This window comes from Tetrahymena thermophila, assembly GCF_000189635.1.
Source record: "Tetrahymena thermophila SB210 genomic scaffold scf_8254650, whole genome shotgun sequence".
NCBI lineage: Eukaryota > Ciliophora > Oligohymenophorea > Hymenostomatida > Tetrahymenidae > Tetrahymena > Tetrahymena thermophila.
The window spans coordinates 742,751-765,172 of NW_002476418.1; the positions used below are offsets into that span (position 1 = coordinate 742,751).

The window sequence follows — 22,422 nt, forward strand, 5'->3', positions numbered from 1 at the left end:
GCTCAGTATTAGGCCTGAAATCAATTTAAAGCTTTAATAATCTAAATTTTAGGCTTGTAAAAGGTTAATGCATATATGTTTGAATGAATGTGAATTATACTAAAAAATATGATAAAGATTACTTTTACAAAATAATTGATTATGTTATAATGATGTTTTAATTCATTCACAAAGATAGATCTCATTTGTAATATATTAATAAATAAATAATTTACCAAAATCACAATTATTCCATTAAAAGGAAATAAATAAGAGGTCAAAAATTTAGATTTTTTACTTTTACTAAGTAGGAGAAATAAACCAAAAATGATGCTGCTCAAAGATTTGGATTTGTTTAACAGCCCTTTTGAGTTTAAATTCTTTAACTAAGATAAGAAAATTAAGAATATTCTCATCAGATTCTTTTTTTCGATTATCCTGATTAGTGCTACGATATCTTTTTTTGCTTATCTCTTCCTCCTCTACTTTACCAATTAAATTAATCCTATTTTTTAATCGCAACCATTTTACACCAATGAAGAAAATCAGCTTTTACTTGATAATAATTATTTTGGATTCTAGTTCGTTTAGCATTCAATAGTTTCATAAACTAATAATTTTGTATAGTAAAATAACTTGGTCTTTGTTGCGTCAATTCTTATTAGAAATTAGTCAGGATCGCGCCTGATTAATCTTAAAACACTAGATTGCACGAATCATAAACTAAATGGATATAAATGTATTGACTTTCAGAATTAAGAGCTGCTATAAGTTAACAAGTTATCAGGAGAAGAAACTCTCCTGCAACTCAGAGCTTATAGATGCAGCGAAGTTGATAAAATCAAAACATAAGTAACTAATAATTGCACTTAAATAAGTGCAGATGACTTTCTAAAACAAACAAACTATACACCTTAGATACAGATTAATTTATTAACATTTTAATATAATACTACAAGTTAAAATATGTAAAATAATTATAAGACAATTACACTATCTCTCAAAAATAATATTTAACTAAACTCATAAATCAGCACAACTAAACAAATTTTAAATATTCAGAAAGGTCTATTTTGGTAAGAGGATTTGATATATGAAAATCCATCAGATTATTAAATTGAAAGCACTGTTTACAGTAATTTTAATTTAGACAGTAACTTAATAACTGATAGCAGTATTGCTCTTATAGAAATAAAGCTAGATAATAAAATACAATACAGTAAAATAAAATTTGCTTCTATTGTTGATATCGTAAAAGAATTTAACAGTTTAGCTGTATTAATAGTATTCTTAATAGCAATTGGAAGGTATTTTGTTAGAAAGCTAATGATAGAGGACATCTAGTTGGTATTTTTAAGACATATTTACTAAAATACTTATCTAAATTAGTTAGACCTGAATTAAATCTTCCGTAAAAGACAAATTAGAAGTCTCAAGCCTCAGTCTCCAGAAGATTTAACAGAGAAGAAAGAAAGCATAAATATTCCATCTATTGTAACAAAAAGCAGAAAATATTTAGAACCCTTCCAGTACATCTCTAAAAATATGCAAGATTCTATAGTAGAAGGGAATGATTTTAAACATTCCTATATTTTAGGAAATACTTTTGCTAATAACCAAGCAGGAGACTTCTAAAAAAAAGATATATTTGAGAATACTGTAAATAACTATATTAATTCTCCTTCCAAAGAGCCTATTTTGACAAACCCACTCTAAGAATAAATTTTACAACTCAGTGAATCCTCCTTTCTACCAAACCCAAGCTCAAATATAAATTAAAACTAAAATGGAAATGGAAATTATAACTTAAATAATACAAACAATCATTTGACTAAAATTGCAAGCCATTAAAACTTAAATAAATCTTCAAAGTACATTAAAAAGGATATCTCTATTATTCCTGTCAGAAGAGAAAGCATAAAAGTAAAAAATAACCCACTAAGTCCTTTTAAACTTACTCATTCTATTAAACTTAAAGAGAACTCCAACAATTAACAATCGATAGTCAGCAACATATTCTCAAAAAACAATCTCGGCTAATCAAATTATTATTTAAAAACATAAAACAAATTGGACTCAAGAGGAGATTAAAACTTAGACCAAAACAATCCATAAGGAATCAGTTAATTTTGTGTTCTAAAACTTGAAAATACTGAGTCTTGTGCAGATAACCTCTATGCCCTTTAAAATAAAAATTTTGGCTCAAAGCTAAAAGAAGTTATCTTCAAGATATGGTAAGATTTATTTTTAATTATTTATTTTAAATATTAAACTAAATGTATGAAAACTAGGAACAAGCCTTAAAAAAAAGGAACTGAAGAGTGGAAAAAAACTGAAAATTTACTCAAAAAGCAAGTCGAAAAAAACTTAGATATCCTTCAAATATACAAAGATTTAATTATCTTAAAAAAAGCTATTATGCTTCTTCTAAGCAAAGAGCAATATGCAGCTCTTTTACTAACAGGCTGCTCCATAAACTAAAAAGACTTATCAAACCCTCAGAACATGACTGATCAAACATTCAAAAATCTGAATGATAGTATTAATTTATTTTAAAATAGTATTTATATTTTATCAATTAAAACTTTGAAAAACAGATTTGATATTTCTTAAAAATGCTCAATTTTTATTTTTATTTAAAATATTTTTGGCTTTATTATATTTATTTATTTTCTTTAATTAAAAATATAGTTTATACTTAAACAATACCTCAAGAGTATACTGCAAATTAAATAAAAGGGAAATCTTACCAACAAATTATGTACGAGTCATAGCATAATAAAATGATGGAAAATTATAAAGGTTAATAAATATTTGGTCATTTAGACGAATAATTTCAAATCTATGAATCAGAAAAATGGCAATTAAAATATTTGAAATAGTTTATTATGAAGTGTAAAGACTCTTAAAATCTGTCTGAGTTAGACAAAAGAATTTTGTCATCTCTTACACTCTGAGTCAATAAAAATTAAATAACAATTTGTACTTGAAATAATTTTAAATAAGTATTTGCAAAATTTAAAGCTTAAGCTTTTATAAAAAAATTATCAATTGAAATTATCGTTAAACAAGTGATATTAAATGTATTTAAAAAAGTAATCTAAATTTTAAATTTATGAAATAGTTATTAGGGCTATTATATTTTATAAACTCTTTGAAATAGTTTTTTTATAATGATTGTATAGAAGTAATTGATAAGGTTTAAAATTCAATTTTTTTGAAAAAGAATAAAAGTTTTTTGTTAAAAACAAATTTAAATATTCAAATTCAACTTAAAAAACTATTTAAATTGCTTATTCATTGATTAGAAAAAACATAATTAAGAAGTTTTATCTATAAGATTGCGTTTTTGTCATCAAAGTTAATTAAAAATTGGTGAATAATTTTTATAATTAATTATAAAAAATTCATTACACTTTTTATTATCTTTTAGGCTATCATAGACGCATTCAAAAGAAGTTAGTATTAAAGTTATCTTTGTTAAAAAAATATAATCAAACACTGGTGAATTATAAAAAAATTAAATAATTATAATAAATTTTTAAGCTAATAATGACAAACTTAAACACATTAGATATTTATCAGAAAATTAAACAGACTATTATTATTGCAATTTTCTAAAAAAATTTATAAAATTTACGCAATTAAAATATTTGAAATCAACTTATAAGCTCAAGCAAATTAAATTTATGATATTTTAATATTAAATAAGCTTAATTAAGTAGAATAATTTCGCCATTATTTAAAGAAATAAAAATTTAGTATTAATTGAATAATAAATTCAAAAATCCAAACAAAGTAAAAAAATTAATTTATTTTTTAGATAATAATTTTTATTTTATTATTAATATTATTTTATATTAATCTAACTTAAATTAAGACTGCTTCCAATTGTAGTTATAGTTCTAAATATTTCTTTTTATTAATTTTATTATTCATAAAAAAGTTATTTGAAGCTAGATAGAGATTAAATTTATGCTAAAAATACTTACAGTCTTATAAAATTTTAGTTGATTTTCCTCAAATTTTTCAATTTATGTTTATAAACAGTCAGGGTCTCTATTAGATCAATTTCGAAAAAATTATAAAAATATTGTTATAAATTAATCAAATAATTGAGCTTGAAAATCAATTAATTATCATCAGTGATATCTATAAACAATTAATTAATAATTATATCTTTAAAAACAATTAAAATATAGATAGATTTAGATTTAGAAGACAAAAGCATAGATATATCGTGTAACAAATGAATGGAAAAGAGACAATAATCTGTAATTGTTTGCTGTACACGTTCATATTTTATAGTGCAGTGATTCGCTTGTTCTGTGGAAGCTTCGATACAAATTTAGACCAGAAGCAATTCCCAACAATAAGGTAAAAACCATTTGAAGTGGTCACTGAGATATTAATTTAATTAGAACAAGATAATTGCTCTGACGATTATGTTTCATTAGCTCGTTTTGACTGGTAAAGCTTGCAAAACAAATATTTATGTAAAGATGGTAAAATTTACTAAAACAATCTTAACTCTCTCAAGGATTGCTTAAAATTAGAAGATTTTTCTCTGAAGTAAATGAAATTTTTTGGCTTAAATGAATTGAACAGCAGATTAACTTAAAAATTTTTAATTTGTGGTAAACTTGAAAGCTTTGAATATCCTGATAATGATGACTAAATAAACCAATATGAAAACGAAATTGATGATCAGTAGAAAGTAGATGAATCGCATTTAGATGCTGAGTAAAATACTTTAAATAGTAATGATAAGAGTAATAGATTTTTAGAAAGAAAAATTACTAAAAAACCTAAAAATAGCTCTGGCTGCTCACATAAATAAAAAGCTTGTAAATATTAAAAGTAAGTATATTGTCTGGATAAAAACCGTAAATGCCCAGTTTCTAATATCAAAATATTTTAAAGCAATTTACCGAATAGCAGTCAATCAGATAATTAAATGCTTCAAGTAGCATAAAACATTTTTTTGCAGATAGAAAGAGAAAGTGAATTTTATCAACCCATAGTAGAACTAATAGTTGCAGAAGAAAATCAAATATGTAGCTAGATATAATAGAAAGACTCTCAAAAATACTAAGAGATAAACTCAAACAGCATTTAGTGCAACTTCTCTAATGAAAAATATAGAAGTATATTTTTTAGCGAACCTAAAACTTCTCTGTCCAGTTTGCTTGAAATGAATTAAATTCCCATTCCAAATGATTTCAAGAATACTCTTGAAGACTTCAAATATAATATATACTCAAGGTAAAATGATATTGATTACTACAACTGCATTCAGAGTTATGAGTATGACTAGTATTTAGATGACATACATACTGCAAAATCTTTTTCTCAATATCATCTTAAATTTTCTTTCTTTTTGGTAGTTTTGCTAATATTAGCTTTGGTAGGGTCAAATCCTCCTATTTAAATATCCTAAATAATAGATCCTTATAAGCTGCATAAATATTCACTTTTATTATCTCTATTCATATACTTAAACATTTTATGGCTCATAATAGCAATAAAGTATTAATTAGGAGAGATTAACAAACAATTAAAAATTTACTCATCAAGAGATTGCTTAGAACCGAAAGCCATTAACCAAATAAATATGCATCTTTTTAGAAATTAGCTAGATATTCAAATTGGCTTTGTGATTGCCTTCACTTATTTGCCTTTACTAGTTTATGTTTCATGGAAGTTAATAAACAAATTCTGCTGGATGAGAAAAGTAAGAATTACACCATAAACTCCTATTGAAATGTAATTTCTATCAAAAAAAAGATAAGCTAAAAAATGATAAAAAAATTAAAAAACCAAAATTATTTTTTAAAAAATTAATTTATTTTATTTATGGAAAATTAAATATTTATATTTAAAAATAGCAAAATTATATTAAAAATTAATTATTAAGTATTTTTTTGTATTTTACATTTGTTTTTATTTGAATTAAATTTTAATTATTAAATTTTTTATTCAAGAATTAATTTTTATAAAAAATTAAATTATTAATGGCAAGTTAAAATTGTCAATTTACTATTTTATTAGTCAATTACAATTAGATAAAATTTTATATTAAATTTTTTATTCAAGAATTAATTTTTATAAAAAATTAAATTATTAATGGCAAGTTAAAATTGTCAATTTACTATTTTATTAGTCAATTACAATTAGATAAAAATAAAAAAATTTATTTCAATTGATAATACCTAAAAAAAAGACTATTACTGTAGTTTCTTATATATTAACGATATCTTATATTAAGGGTTTTTTCGAAGAAATTGTGAATTATTGAATAAATTTATTCAAAAATTTTATCTGAGTAATTCCTTAATATGATAAACTGCGGTATCCATTTTATATAGATACAAAATATTTATTAATATTAATTCTAAAACTTAAAATTCATTTTAGCTTATATTTGAAATTAAATCGTAAGATAAATAGGTAATTATTTATTTATTATGAGTATTTTTTATAGAGTCTCCAAAATCATCTAATTATATGTTCTTAATATACTTTTTTGAAATTTTAATACTTTGATTATAAATAATCATCATAAAATAATTTCCTTTATTCATTTTTATTTTTTGTTAAAGTCAAAAATTAATTTTAAATATCTAACGATAAAAATATTTTTTTAAAGTTTTTTGTTTAAATTTTACTGCTTATTTATTTATTTATTAAAAATTATCGAATTTTTTCAAGAATTTAATTCAACACATTTAATTTTCTATTAGAATAAAATTATTTGTAAAAAAATCACTAATTTCTTAAAAATAAAAAAATTTGTTTTACTTTGAATCAATTTTCTTCAAAAAAAATAAAATCTAATAAAAGTTAAATTAATTTATAAAATTTATATTCATAAAAGAATATTTCAAATTAATAACAGTAATTTTAATTTTGAGAACTATGCTAATTTAGAAAGAAAGTATAAACATACAGCATCAATTATATTCAATATTCTCAAAATCTTTCAATATAGATTTTACATCTATCTTATTACTTATTTATTTATGTATTTATTTATTTAACTTTATATCTATCTATCTCTCTATCAATCTGATAAATTTAAGATTTCCTTCTCATAAGAATTTAATTTTTTGATGAATAATACGCAAAATCAGATTTAGATAATAGAAGATATTTAATTAAAAAAGGTAATTATTGAAAAAGTAGAATCAAATATATTTGAAGGACAAATGATAAAATATGAAAAATTTAAAAAATATAAATAGTATAAACATTGTTTTTATCGATGCCTTAAGTTTTACCTGTTATTAGCATTCATATTTGGATGGCTACCTTATTTACTTTATCAAATGAACATAGAAAACCCTGTATTATATAAGAGTAATTGGGATCATGATATGATTAGTGATATTATTTTTATTGATGGTTAAAGTGATTGCCCTAGCTAGTATGAACCACTGCTTTCTACATATTGGCCAGGTATCAAAGATGGCTGTAGAGACTCAAATCAACTTTGCTACAAAGATCCTAGGAGTACGAAATGTCCTAAAGACTGCTTTTACATTGAGGAGGTACCTGGTAAAACTTTGACAGCCTTCGCTTTTTAGCAAGCAGATTTATAAAGCTAAGTTTAATTAAGCACTTTTAAAATATGTGGATAAAAATTAAAGGGAGTTAATTTATATAACTCTAGCACATAAAAGCGCTAGGTTTGTGGTAAAAACTTAAAACAATGCTTTGTAAATGGAAAGTATTTTTGTATAAACTAGGACAGTGACTGCCTTATAGATAAAATTCAATGCTAGCCAGAGGAAATTCTTTGCAATTCTGAGGACAGGATAGTTTGTTTACCAGATTTTATGAAATGCAAAGATAATTATTCATTTTGTTCCAGATATGAAAGGGTTTGCTAAATCAAAGAATATACAGTTTGTGTAGATAAAAACAAAAAATGTCCAATTACAGATATAGTCATTTCTACAAAACTGAATTAGGATAAGTCTTTATTAGGCTTCGAGCAAATCTAAATAAAGCAAAGTAGTCTATATAATTTATATGTTAAAAGAAATGATCCTCAAGGATATCCCGTCTCAGAGTTTAGGATATCTGGTTCGAAAGGAGTTTGCTTAAATTACGGAGAAGATTCAGCTTTTTAAGCATATTTACTCGACAAAAGAGAAAAATGTCTTGATGAAGACACAGATGAGCATTATATTGAACTATTTCATTATAAACTACAAGCTTAGTAAGTATATGAAATTAACCAAGTCCAGTTGGGATTACATAAAGATTTGATTCCTAGCTACGATGAATATAAAATTTATTATAAGCAATACATAAAATACACAAATAATTGCTAGTCGATGCTATATGAATTTGATGGATTGTATGAAAAATTAGATGTGATTTTAACAAACTTAGATTTTTTACCAATATATTCAAGTTTGATCTTAATTTTTAGCTTGCTGATTAAAAGATACTTTAAAAAACATTAAAAAAGCTTTTATATATATGTCTACATTATAATCCTCTTTATATCATTCCTATGCATGTTCATTATCACCCTCAATATCAGAGTAGCTTTGGACATTGATATTTACTAAACTCTTCATTATTATAGAGTAAACAAATGTTTTGATGGTTTCACCAATAAATTAATTGATAGATTTTATATCGACTCCCAGATTACAGCCTTTTCCTACGAAATGGCCTTCTTAATTTATTTTATCCCTGGAATATTATGTATTCCTATCTCTATCTCAGCAATCATAATCTTGATGAGAAGTAACTAAAAGTGATACCAAAAATAAATTTAAATTTTTTATTACTTAAAGAACAAATAAACCATCAATTTTCTAAAAAGTTAACAATTAATGTATGAATCAAATCGAATATCTTAGATATAGATTTAAATAATGTGATATGATTATATCAGATACAAACAAATATCTAAACAACATAAATTGAAAATTAAATTTAAGTAAAATTGAAAAAATGTTAAATAGTATAATTAAACTTTTGATTGATTTTTATATAAAAAGAATTTAAAGTGATTATCAGTTGGATGTTTATCAAATTAAAATAATAATAATGAATTATTTTTGATAAACCATTAAATAGAATTAACTATAATTAATAAATAAATATGTTATGAATTTGTATTATGATTGAGAACAATTGCTATTGTTTTAATTAATTTATTTTGTGTATTGAATTATTTCTTATTTATTTCGTGGTAATTATTCTAATTATCAAAAATAGATATTTCTAAATAAGTAAATATTTATTAAAATAAATTCGCGCACTTTTGATTGAATTGTGAGAAAATTATCAAATTTAGAAATGAATTCTTAGCAAGAGTTGTACAACTTAAACAGCTTTTAAAATTACTAAAACATGAATTAGTATCCCTAAAATTACCCATACTATTCAAATAATTAAATTATTCACCCTTCTTAAACAGCAAATATGAATAATTCTGCAGGAATGCAATACATTAATCATGAATAAAACTATCCTTAATACCAGTAGTAGAGTTTTAACTAACAGAATTATTATCATCAAGAAGCAGCTTAATACCAAAATCAAAATATGTTTTAAGTACCTCCATAACAGGTTAATCCTTACATGGGCTATTAAAATAATCCTCCTATAAATCAAAATGTCAATAACTTAAATTAGAACAACTTATTACAAGATTAATAGTACATTATTAATTATTTATAAATTATCATTTTTTGTATTTTTAAAAATAGCAAAAGAAGTGAGACACAATCTAACTTTTAAAACTCTTACAACTATAGTCAGCAACAGCAACATGATATTGACCCATCTACTATAGGCATAGATTAATGTGAAGATTTTTTATTTTAGATTTGTTTTATATTCGAAATTTTATATAAATTTAAATAGAACTCTAAACAGTTAAAGACAAAGAAGAAATCAATTTAAAAACCCTTAACAAAAAAAGAAAATAGCAAGAAATTCAAGAATGTTTAATAGATTAAAATAAAAATGATGATTAGTCTCCATAAAAATAAGATAAAAACGAAAACAATTTTGTATAAAACTTGATGGACGACATTTAACTTTATTTTCCTTAAAAACCTTTAAGTGTGTTTCTTAGAGAATACTGCTCTAAAATGAAAAGAGCAATGGATATTATTTGTGATGAGAACGAAAAGGGGTTAGGGTTTTCTAGCTATTTAATAATTGATGGCAAACACTATCCAAAAGGTATAGGAAAAAGTAAAAAAGATGCTAGAGAAGAAGCTTCTATGAATGCATTAGCTAAAATGGGCGAAGAAAACAGCTCAGTAAAAAATTACTTTGCTGTGATGGTAGATAAAGAAAAGAAAGTTCATCAAAAATTTAAAAACGAGAAGGCAAAATCTTCAAGTTCTGAGTAAAAAAGCAAATCAAAAGACATATCTGAAGAGGAGGAGCGAGCTCTGGAGCTTTATGATCCACTCCATAACTACAGAGAAGATGTTTCATAATTAGCCAATTAGGTCTTAAGGTAATATTTATACTTATTAAAAAATAAACAAATTTTTAATAAAAATTTAAATCAAAGATTATCTGTTTCTTATGAGACATTAGGAGATTAAAATAATTGGGAGGTTATCTGTTCTATTGGAAAATCACTGAAAACGATGGGATAAGGGTTGACTATAAAAGATGCTAAAAACATTTCAGCTTACAAAATGATTCATTTAATAGAGCAATCAAATGAAAAAACGATAAAAACGTTAGCCCGAAAAGCTCTAGTTTAATAGAAAATAGATTAGACCAACTTAAAGCTTAAAGGTAAAATTAATTAATTTCTTTGTTTTTGAAAAAAAAATTTATTTTTTGGAATTTCTAAATCAGAATTATAGGAGTTGAAAGCTCAAAAAGAAAAAGATGAATAAAATACTCAGATAAAAGAAATCTAAAAAGAGCAAGAAAATCTTGAAAAAGAAAACAAATAACATTAATAATCTCTCTTAAATACTTATTCCTGCTTAATAGACTCTAATTATGAAAAACCTTAAGAACTATAAAAACCAAAAATTAAGTCTCAGTAAAGCATTATAAGTAGCTGTTTGAATAAATTCAAATAAAAAGATGTAGTTTCAGAGGAGATTTATATAAAATTAAGGTCTAAATTCGATTTGCTGATAAACTCAAAACAGTTATTTTAAAATTTAGGTTTAGTTGACTTTTGTATAGTCGGCTCTCACGAATTTAGACTATTGAGAAAAAACAAATTAAGCATTGATGTTATTTTGAATTATAACAAGGAATAATTAATTAATATTAATACAGGGGAAGATATATTTTATGAAGCTCAAAAAATATTAAAACAAATTCTTAACAATCATACAATTAAATTAGAAGAAAAAAACTAGAAAAAATATATCAGAGTTATTGATGATTTGTAAAATATTTATTTGTACCTATTTTTATTAAACTTTTAATAAATATAAAAAGAGAGAAAGAATTAGAGATGATTATTTATTTTTCTGATGTCTCTGGAGGCTCTTTTTGCAATGAAATCCATCATGCAATTTGGTTTTCTTAAGTAAAAACTAAAATATTTGATAATAAAGATATCAGTGCTATGTTGAAGTGCTTGAGAATGTGGAAAGAAGCAAGCAATATAAATATCAATACTTCAATAATAGATTTTATTATGCATACTGTGACACACAAATTCACTCTCATTAATGCCCCCAAAAATCTTGTTAGTTTCTTTGAATTTGTAGCAAACGAAGGAATACAAGATATTATTAACTTAAAAAACAAAAGAAATATAGAGGTAACTGAGATGCACTTTGAAATGATACAAAAAATAAATAAAGAAGATTTGGATTAATTTGTTCGATAATGCTAAAGCATTTATAACTCATGTGATTATACTTTCATGAAAAGTATAAGTCTATGAAAGAAAAATTAATAAAAAAATTTAAATTTTAAATAACTAAAAAATAATAAGTTAACTAAGAACTAATTAATTATAATAACAAGAATTTTATCAAATCTAACACTGTTATCATAATCTATCTAAAATAATTTATATTATTCATTCAAATCATCTATATATTACAAACAAATAACTAAATGTAAAAATAACAATTGTATTTAAAAATTAATTCATTTATATTTGTAAAAACTAAGTTAAAAACAAATTATTTAAAAATTAGAATAATCTAAAATTTTTTGTAAAATAATCTGTTTTGTAAAAATAAAATATCCAAAATTTAAACTAAACTAGCTATTACTGTTAGATCAGTAAATGAATATATTCTATTTCTTAATTTCTTATTAAAATAATCTTATCTCTATTTATTTTCTGACTATTATTTTTACTAAGACAATTACATATTTATTAGATAAATTCAGGGCAAGGGGTTTTTTCAACCTTACTTCTAGGAAATAGAAAAAAAAATTGAAGACACCCAATTTTATAAAATGAAAGCTCAAAACTTTTTCCTATACCTTCTCCCTGGTTTATTTACTAGATTACCAAAAATGAAATATTAGATAATAAGATTTTACTATTATTAGTAATAAGTTTATTCAGAATTTATTGTAAAATATTTACTTTTTTACATTATCTGTGTTAATAAAAACATAAACAACAGAAGAGTCAAAATTTTAAAAAATATATATTCCTCACTTTTAATAATTATAAAATGTATTTTCTTATTATGAATATTCATCAAAATATTCTATTTTATTAAAAGCATTGCTCACAGCGATCAAAATCACAAGCACCACATCTGTAGCTACCAACAGATTAGCTAGAAGGTTCTCTTTTACAAACATCGCAAACTACTTGACGAGTTATTGTAGAATCTCTACTTTCATACTTTAATTGATGACCACTGTTGCAATAATTCTTAAAATTTGCTGCACATATTTATTTAAGTATAGATATTTCATTTAAAACTTGCTTGAATTCAGCAAGAGTGACAAAATCTTAGTCAGTTTCAGGTTATCTAAATACAGACTGAAAAATATTGCTTTATTCTATTTGCCCTTGATTTAGGCTCTTTACTGGTGAAGATTAAGCCATAGAATATGCTAAAGTAGAATTAGAACCTATAAATTAGTTATTTTCTTATAAATTAACTTTGGCTTAGTCTTTAAAAGGACATGTATCTTCATGCGCATTTATATTTTCCATATTTAAGCAAGTAGCGCATCCATATTCATTAAATTTACATTTAAAAACAATTTAACTTAAAGCGAGCAGTCTCTGGTTAGGCATCAGAACTTCATTAATCGACTGGCAGTTTGGACAGCATTTGATTGCGTTGATTGTTTTAGTATCAAAGCAATCTGGACAATATACATTTGAGCATTTCTCACATTGTCTCATTTTTGGCTGAACTTGATAACACTTTTAACATGAGACTTCATCAAAAAGAACTTTATTTTCAACATAATTTGAGCTTTCAAAGATAAAGAATTTCCTTTTTTCAAGATTTGAAGATAATTACTGCATATTCTATTAGAAAAGATAATTAAATAAGCAAGATATTTTAATATTTTTATTTTTAGAGTTAATTTATAGTAAATAAGTTTTATATATAAGTAATGACATTACCCTTCAATTAGAATTTCTTTTCTTTCTAAACGTTTGTCTAAAGTTGAAATATATCTTCGCAAACAATTAAGTATAGAATATTGATCAGATGATATTTTTTATAAAAAATAAATTAATTGCATTAAACAAACAAACAAGAAAGATATTTATTTTACTTCAGCAATAGAAAATAAAATCTGTTCATTAAATCTTCTTAAAAAATGAATTGTAAGAAGCAAAATTGAATGGAAAATTAATATAATTCGAATATTAATATTTTACAAAAAAAAATTATGTATATATATGCATCAATAAGATCTACTAATTGTTAAATATTTGTTTAGACAGTTTTCATACTTACTGAGATTTTTATTAATATTTAAATCAAAATAGTCTACTTTGCAAATAGCACTATTCACATCTATCAAAATCACATGCTTCGCATCTATAACTACCTACTGATTAATTTGATGGAAGTTGTTTGCAAACATCACAAACAACTTCTCTTGTAATATTAGCATCTCTTGTTTCATATATTAATTCGTGCCCATTATTACACCTTTTTTTAAAGTTCACAGCACATACTTATTTTAAAACAGCTAATTCTTTAAGTAGATCTTTAAATAAAGCCATAGGAACAAGTTCTACGTCTGTGTAAGGATGTCTGACAGAGGCATAGTTGTTTGTTGATAGCTACTTTGGTCCTTCCTGATAACTATTAGTTAAGGACGATGAAACGCTTTATGAGCTCTAAAGCAATTATTTTAAATTTTAAACATTTTTTTAAAAATTGCACTGTTCTTCATGGCAGAATAAGCTTTCTATGTTAAGTTTTGTTTAACATCCATTTGTATAATATCTGCACTTAAATAAAATTTAATTTAAAGTCATCAATTTTTGATTAGGTATGAGAATTTCTTCGTTACAACCGCAATTAGGACAATACATTTTAGCTTATTATGGATCAAAACAATTCGAGCAATAAATCTTAGAGCAAGTTTTACATTACCTCATTTTCAAAGTTAGCTCAAAGCACTTTTGACAACACACTTCATCAAACAAAGACTTATGTTCCAAGTAATTTTCACTTCCAAAAATTAAAAATCTCCTCTTAAGTTATTCCTACATTTTATTTGAATCTGAAAATGAGTAATTCATTATTCTAATTAAATATTTATTAATATATGGATATTATTTTTATTTATATTTACAAAAATCTGCTGGCAAATAATTAATTATTATAAAGAAAAAAAGATCAATTAAATAACGGGTAAAAATCAATCTTGTCTATCGCTAGTCTATTGTTAAATTAAATTTATGGTTTAAATATTTCTAAACATCAAAGACAAAGTTTGATTTTTTTTGTAATAACAAAAATAAATTTATTTAAACCTATTTTTAATTAACTGGAAATTATTATTTCAAAGTTCATTCTTTGATAAAATTTTTATAAAATCTTGTCAGGAAAATTTAAAATATTTATCACAAACTTTACCTCCATTAAAACTCTTTTGAAATCTAAAAAATTAATTATTTATTTACTTATTTAGAATTACAAAAGCACATTTTATTACAAAAGCTTTTCGTTTTTTTGGTGAAAATTTGAAATAAAATTAATTTCATTTTATCAAATGTGAAATTTAGTGCTTTTTTTATTTATTTTGTAATTAAAATCTTTAATTTTATTCTTTTTTATTAAGATAAATTTATTGAAATAATTTTGATAAAATAAATTTTAGTTATTTTAAGAGATTTAAGTTTAATTTAAATAAATTGATTAAAATTTTTAATCATATAGTATAATTGTTTGTTTATAATTTGTCATAAGTATTTTGTAGATTGGTTTAAGTGAATTAAATATATCTAGACAATAATTGTATTAAAGATTTAAATACATGATCAATTATGTTATTTTTGAATATAAAAAGATATTAATTAAAAAACATTATAAGCAATATTTAATAAGTACTTAGGAAGGTAATTATGAGGATAAAATTAATTCTAATTAATCATCAAGTAGAAAATCAGTCTAATTTCTTAATTAGTATACCATTTAATGTTTAAACTTTTGGAGATTTTAATGAGTACTTAAAGGAATACTTTGAATTACCAGAATCAACCCATTTATAGTTTTAATTGGATGGATTTTGCATTCTCCATAAGGAATCAATTCATTAGATGCTCAAAGAATTAGATACTTTAAAGTATTTATATTATTATTTTACCTACAATTGCATTTATTTAAGACTTAATATTCTATAGGGTAACTTTAGCCAGCTAAGAAACACTGCTTTAAAAAAGAAAAGGATCTACTCTTTCATCTACCTCTGTCAAGAAATTAAAAAAAGAGGAATTTACTGAAAATAAATTAGCTGAATTCATTAATGATATGCTTTAAATATAAAGAAATATTGAATTAGAATAAAATAAAAATAATGAAAATGATTCTTCTTTTTCAAGTGAAGATAATGAAGAGCAAGAGAAAAAGATAAAAGACATTAAAAAATCAAATTTGTAGAAATAATAGAATTAAAAATCTCAAAGAGTAGTTAACAATATTAAGAATGATAAAAGCACAAATAGTAAGGACCTCTATTAAAAAATCAACTCCTTCAAATAAAACCTAAGCAAAGCAAAAGCTTTAAAAAGTTCTTCTGAAAGTAGTAGTGATAGCTCTGAGGAAAGTGAATCAGAAATTGAAAATGTCCCTAAATTTGGGAATAAAATGTAAGGAAGTATTTCAGCAAAATACCAGAAGGTTTTAGAAAAAGAGGCATCTTCAACAAAACAATAATAAATAGATGTAAAATCAATATAAAAATAAATAGGAAATATATAATTTTATTTTATTTAAAAGAAAAATAGTTAGGGAAAATAAAAAAATCCAATTTAGGCTACATTCTAAAAAGGAGAAACTTTTATGTAACCAATTGAAACATTGAATGCATAAGCCAAAGTTATTCAAAGTAAAAACTAACAACAATAATTAGTTACTCAAGCTATTAAATAGGCAGTAGATAGTAAAGGAATTTAAAATTTATAAGCAAAAGGTTAACAATTATAGTAAGTATAGATAAATTAAGCACAAGCACGTTAGCTTAATTCAATTTAAACAGAAAAGAAATAGGATAATTAGACTAAAAATGTTTAAAAATTAGTTGATCTTTAAAAGCAAAATACAAATGTGAACTAGAAAGATAATAATGCAAATAATAAAGTTGTAGCAGAAAAACCTACTCTTTAAGGAGTTTTGAATAAAAAAATAGTTAGAAAGGCATCTTCTTCAGATTCTTCTTCTTCCTCTTCCGATGATGATAGCGAACCAGAAATAATTTAAAAATAATCAAAAATTTAACTCAGTTTTGAAAAGCAAAAAGAGTAGTTGATCAAAACATCAAATTCTACAGTAAAATAATAAGTTTAAGAATAGCATAAAAGCTCAGAAAAAGTAAACACCCCATTAAGCAAACAAAATCAACAACATGAAGAAAAGCCTCAGTCATCTTAGACAACTCCATCAAGTAAACCAACATTATAACCTTTGCTGAAAGGTCCTAAATAAGAACATGTTTTGAACCTTAATTTGAAAGTAAATTAATTTTTAATTATTTATTTTGTTAATTTGAACCAACCATACCAAACGAGGGAATAATTTTTTATTTTCCGACTAGAGCCCTCTTGAAATATATGAAGAAAAGAAAATACTTTGGAAGTAAATTTCTCCATTTATCACAAAAATGGATAAAAAATTAAAGAAACTGCAAGTAATGCAATTAGTTAATCTGACAGCAATCAAATTTGTCAAATATTTTCATGTTTTATTTTATAAATATAGGAATAACAGGCTTAAAAATCTTAGAAAATTGCCAATGAAATTAATATTAATTCTTAAACAGATCAACACAATCAATAAAAGGAAAATTAAACTCTCTAAAAAAGTGAAGCTGCACACTAAAATCAACAAATCCAAATAAAATAAAACAAGAAAGATCAAAGCTAAATAAAACAGAATGACCAAGATCAAGATTTACCTCCTTTTGATCTAAAAGGTTTTGATAAAATAAATTTGAAAGACATTGTTGATTATGAAAAGTGCTTACAAAAAAATTTTTTTAATGAAAATGATTAAATATATTTCAAAGAAGTTGAATTGGATGAAGAAGCTTAATGCCCTAAATTAAGTGAATGGAAAAGAGGCACTGTTACATAAATTATAAATGTTAAGAAAGTAAAAGTTTCTGTCTCTGTTGACGGTAAAATGGAATCTAGTACATTTGATACCTCTGTCTTTAAGGCACTTTACTTAAAAACATCAATTGAATAAGCTTAAGAAAAGAAAGAGCAAGTCTAACAAATACAAGAGGAAACAAAAAAAGAAGATGACTCAAAATAGCAGCAGTAAAATGAACAAAACACCTACAGAGCTATAAATGATAAAAACATTCTTGTTGGAAGAACAGTAAATAAAAAAATAAAATTTATATTCTAAATAATAACTTAAATTATAAAAAAAGGTTAACTATTACTACAGTGACAAAAACTATTACTAGGACAAGTACATTTTAGAGCATTCTAATAGAAACTAGGACCATTGTAATTAATTTTAGTTTATTATTAATTAATTTTTTTAATCTTATTTTAAATAATAAAAAAGATATGCCCTTGAGCTTGTTATTAAACTTCCCAAAAATAAAGAAAGAAGTAAACTCTATTGAAGATTTAGTACAAAAGCTATAAACTTTCATCAAAATTACTAATCAAGTTATATAATTTGAGTTAAATGCAGATAAAACAATGATAAGAAAAAAACAACTCAAAAAAGATTAATCAAATGAAAAAAACTTTTAAAAGCAAAATAATTAAAATCATAACAAGAACTAAAAGCAAAATAATCATGACAGTAATAAAAACAACCAAAATAATAATGCTAACAAGAATGGTGGAAATGTGCCAAAGTTAAGTCAAACCTTAATAAACTAAATTCATAATAGTCATAAAGATTAGTCTTCTTCTTAGATAAATAATAATAATAATTTGAAGAAAGAGTTTTGTGAGAGCTAATAATTTGATGAAATATAATAAAAGAAGGAAAAATTTGTTGACAATTAAAAGGAAAGTGAAGAGGGAGAATTCGATGAGAAAATGTAAATTGAGTCTTAAGAATAAAATAAAGATAATGAAATTAATAAAAATACTTAAATGGAAGAAGAAAAAGAATAAAAAACAATTACCCAACAAATAGTTTAAAATGTCGAATAGTAAATTATCAAATAAATAAACGAATTATCTCAACAAAATCATTGATTTATGTTATGTAAAAAATAATTTATCAATAATTCTCAAGTTTTATTTAGAAAATCAATTTAAGTTATTTTAAATTTCAATTTAAATTTATCAAATATTCTAATCTAAAATTCTTAAAATTATTATCAAGAGGTCATTTTTTTTTCAAAATATATTTAGTTCTTATTCTAAAATCAAATAATTTTTAATTTTAACATTTTATTTACTAAAGTTGATAAAAAATATTTTGTTGAAAACTAATTTAAATTTTTTATCCAAATAATATTATATTTTTAATCATACATAACCTATTTTATCTTAGAAGTCTTACTCTTAAGTACTTTAATTATCTAAATTTAAATATCATTTAAAGAAATTAATTGGGTGAAATAAATTATCAAAAAAAGTTACATATTTTTAGTAAAATTCTAAGTATTTTTTATCTATAAATCTTAAAAAAGTTTAAGTAAAATCTAACTTTTTTCTTTGTTTTTAATCGAATTATTTCTTTTGATTGAAATATATTGGTTTTAATTTTTGAATTAGTTATTTTTTTATTTATGCAAGCGAGTTATTATTTTGATTAAAATATAAAGGGATAATTAATTTTTTATGGAAATTGAATATGTTAAATTTTACGAAATGAATGAATAGTAAATATATATAGATAGATAGATAAATAAATTTTAATTATTGTTTAAAAATTTAATTTTTTTATATGTGTAACATGAGAGTATTATCATAATTAATTACTTTTGTTATTTGAAATATAATCATTTATTTTATATGTAATGGACCTTAATTGATTATTGTAACAAAGTTTTTAGAAGATTGCTTTATAAGGATTTTTCAAAAAAATAATAAATTTATTTACTTCTGAAATAAATGAGCCATAAAATGATTGATAAAAAATATGTAGTTTTTAGATAAAGTGAAATAGATTTTACTTACACTTTATTATATAGTTTTTGAGTTTTCATTATTTGTTTGATTAACGGATATTGTTGTATGATTTTTCCAAGTTTTGGAACATATCTCTGTCAATCTAGCTGATGTATTAGAATTAGCCGAAATTTCTCTCAAAGTCTAATATTTCTTTGTAAGTGTTTCTTCTTGGTTAAATGTTGTATAAGTAATCATCAAAGAACTAGTAGGATTTCTTGATATTTAGATTTTTAATTCCATTACTATCGAATTAGTCAAATATCAAATCCTTTTCTTTTTGTTTAATCATTTTATATTCAGTCTAGATAATTTCAGAAATCTTTGATGATTATATAATTTACTAACTATTTAGGTAAACTTCAAACAATCCGTTGATGTAACTTAAATCTTTAATGTAGATATCAGTTATAATAGACTTTAAATCCTAATCAACTTTAAAATAAGACTTGAGCGTATTTTCACTTATCAATGTATTTTCTAACGTTTCAATTACTCCGAAATGAATTAATGAAAACTACTGGTCAATAATTTCGTTAATTAAATATTTCTTAGTTCCTGCAAGTCTGGTGAGGTAAGTCATATTTTTATTTTAATTTTTTTCTATTTTAAAGAGTACATCAATGAAACGCTTGAAATCTCTGCATAACAAGACATACCTTTCCCATATTTAAAAATTATCTGGTTCCTGGAAGAAATTGCTCATTCTTTTGCTCATTTAGCAAAACTTTTTATCTTAATTTTATCTGGTCATTTTCTAAATATGAGCTTACTTTTTTAGAATATCCAAATATTGATTATTATTAGCTTGGGTTATCTACGGTATCTTAGTAGTTGATTAAACTTATTTGTTCTTAAGCTCTTCTTCTCTTTTTGTCTATGCCTGAGAGAACTATGACAAATAGCTTGAGAGTCTATTACTTTTTTTTCTTTCTTAAGAACTATTATTGATTTATGGAGAGGATTCTGTTTAATTTTTCGATTTAGGTGATTACAACTCTTTTAGCGTCATGCTTTTTTTTGATATAGTAATAATAGAACCAACTGGGGTCTTCTTAAAAAAGTTAAATTTATCTTCTATGTTACTTCCTAGTTACCCATTTTAATAGAGATCTTCGTATTCATAAAACATAGGACCCTTTCTATTGAATCTAACACTCCTTCTACCTACACTCTAATTATTATTCATCGGAGTTTCGTTTTAATTGTTTTTTGGAGAATTAAATTGCGTTATGTTTTTAGTAACTAAACTAAACAAATCACTAAATTTTCGATTTTAATTTTTATCAGATATTTTATCTAGGTCAGGGATATTTAATCTTTAACTCAAATTTTGAGTTGATTCTTATTCTTTCTATTGCGTTGAGAGTATTGATTATTCGTTTTTATTAGATGGTGTGTAAATCTAAGAATTGTCTGTTTCTTTATTAGCATTAGCTGCTGCTGTTGCTACTGCTACCATTTTCTTTTTAATTGAAAGGGATTTCATTAAAGAATCGAAGATATCATCAGCCTTTTTTTGTTTGTACAAGTTATCATTTCCCAACTAATTTCTTTGGGTTGGTTGAACAGATTTAGAGTAAATAGATTGTTTTTAGGTTTATTTTTCATTTGGAGAAATGTATCTGTTGCTACCCCTCTTTTTTTAGCCTGCTAAAGAAATATGTGGAGAAGATCCTGAATATATAGGAGGAAGTTGAACACCATTCATTTTTTCCTTCAAAAGTTCTTAAGAAAGGGTGGGAAGACTTGCCTTCATCTAATCAATTACATTATTCTATTTAGAGATCTAGGCTAAGTGTGACTCAAATATCTTTCTCTGGTCTTACTCAAAATTCTTTTTCTCCCTCTTTGCAAGCTTATTATTGAGCATAATACTTTTCATCTAAGAAAGATTAACAGAAGAATGAGGGTATTTATTATGAGCCATACTAGAATCTAAAATATTACTAGAATCAATATTTTAAAGACTCTTACCATGGGAATAGAGATTAAGATAACTTTCTGAGTGTGCAACTTTAGTTGAACTTAAATTCGTCAAACTGTCCACAGAAGGGAAAACATAATTTTTTTCAGCTAAAGCTTTTTCTTTTGCAGTTAAATTCAAATCAGTTGACACATCTAATAAGATTTTTTGGTATTTGTTAATCATATTTATACAATGCAATTAAAGCAATTAACAAACTAATAATTTATAATTTTTTGATAAATAAATATTAATTTTTTGCTATTAAGTTAGTTAGTAGTCTTTATTAAATTATAAAAAAATAAATCTTTGCACTAATTTTTAGAGATTCCTTTATCAATTAAATATTTTTGTTTCATTTGTAAATCCACTGGTTATGTTTTAACTAAAATGACCACTGTATCATTTTGATTATAATGAATTTTCAATCAAAAAATCTTTATTTTCAAATTAAAAATTATAATTTTATCAAGCATTAAAATTGAAAATAATCTGAAAACTTGTTATACACATTCTCTTTTAAATTTTACTGAATCTAAGAAATTGTTAAAAAGGATAATTAATTTTTATTAAATTATTAATATTTGATTGATTACTAATTTGTATATTTAGTAGTTCTTTGTAATCTAAAAAATATTAATAATTTTATTTAGGAAAATTAACTAGTATAAATAAATAAGATTTTCTTGATAGTATT

General features: G+C 23.4%; 8 protein-coding genes across 8 annotated transcripts; 4 read left to right on the top strand and 4 right to left on the bottom strand. All coding sequences in view use genetic code 6, as the record gives it.

Moving 5' to 3' along the window:
* Nucleotides 1-306: 306 nt before the first annotated feature.
* On the top strand, nt 307-2,936 carry TTHERM_00078840 (transmembrane protein, putative; the record flags this gene model as incomplete). The annotated part of the gene is made up of 3 exons (XM_001015725.2): nt 307-2,213; nt 2,271-2,518; nt 2,671-2,936. The coding sequence occupies 3 exons, from the start codon at nt 307-309 to the stop codon at nt 2,934-2,936; spliced, it is 2,421 nt and encodes an 806-aa protein (XP_001015725.2).
* A 1,292-nt stretch (nt 2,937-4,228) lies between these two features.
* Nucleotides 4,229-5,782, top strand: TTHERM_00078850 (transmembrane protein, putative; the record flags this gene model as incomplete). The annotated part of the gene is made up of 1 exon (XM_001015726.2): nt 4,229-5,782. The coding sequence occupies one exon, from the start codon at nt 4,229-4,231 to the stop codon at nt 5,780-5,782; it is 1,554 nt and encodes a 517-aa protein (XP_001015726.2).
* A 2,147-nt stretch (nt 5,783-7,929) lies between these two features.
* Nucleotides 7,930-8,499, bottom strand: TTHERM_000078869 (hypothetical protein; the record flags this gene model as incomplete). The annotated part of the gene is made up of 1 exon (XM_012797570.1): nt 7,930-8,499. The coding sequence occupies one exon, from the start codon at nt 8,497-8,499 to the stop codon at nt 7,930-7,932; it is 570 nt and encodes a 189-aa protein (XP_012653024.1).
* An 801-nt stretch (nt 8,500-9,300) lies between these two features.
* Nucleotides 9,301-11,887, top strand: TTHERM_00078870 (double-stranded RNA-binding motif protein; the record flags this gene model as incomplete). The annotated part of the gene is made up of 6 exons (XM_001015728.3): nt 9,301-9,662; nt 9,714-9,811; nt 9,871-10,477; nt 10,535-10,767; nt 10,831-11,380; nt 11,434-11,887. 6 exons carry the CDS (start codon nt 9,301-9,303, stop codon nt 11,885-11,887), a joined length of 2,304 nt encoding a protein of 767 aa, XP_001015728.2.
* Nucleotides 11,888-12,664: 777 nt separating this feature from the next.
* On the bottom strand, nt 12,665-13,453 carry TTHERM_00078880 (hypothetical protein; the record flags this gene model as incomplete). Its single annotated transcript, XM_001015729.1, has 1 exon — nt 12,665-13,453. One exon carries the CDS (start codon nt 13,451-13,453, stop codon nt 12,665-12,667), a length of 789 nt encoding a protein of 262 aa, XP_001015729.1.
* A 287-nt stretch (nt 13,454-13,740) lies between these two features.
* Nucleotides 13,741-14,754, bottom strand: TTHERM_00078890 (hypothetical protein). The gene has a single exon (XM_001015730.2). The coding sequence runs from the start codon at nt 14,690-14,692 to the stop codon at nt 13,919-13,921; it is 774 nt and encodes a 257-aa protein (XP_001015730.2). The 5' UTR covers nt 14,693-14,754; the 3' UTR covers nt 13,741-13,918.
* Nucleotides 14,755-15,475: 721 nt separating this feature from the next.
* On the top strand, nt 15,476-18,838 carry TTHERM_00078900 (LA domain protein; the record flags this gene model as incomplete). The annotated part of the gene is made up of 7 exons (XM_001015731.2): nt 15,476-15,738; nt 15,797-16,337; nt 16,392-17,123; nt 17,206-17,298; nt 17,370-17,993; nt 18,049-18,127; nt 18,189-18,838. Exons 1-7 carry the CDS (start codon nt 15,518-15,520, stop codon nt 18,836-18,838), a joined length of 2,940 nt encoding a protein of 979 aa, XP_001015731.2. The 5' UTR covers nt 15,476-15,517.
* Nucleotides 18,839-19,793: 955 nt separating this feature from the next.
* On the bottom strand, nt 19,794-21,911 carry TTHERM_00078910 (hypothetical protein; the record flags this gene model as incomplete). Its single annotated transcript, XM_001015732.1, has 1 exon — nt 19,794-21,911. One exon carries the CDS (start codon nt 21,909-21,911, stop codon nt 19,794-19,796), a length of 2,118 nt encoding a protein of 705 aa, XP_001015732.1.
* Between the last annotated feature and the right edge of the window lie 511 nt (nt 21,912-22,422).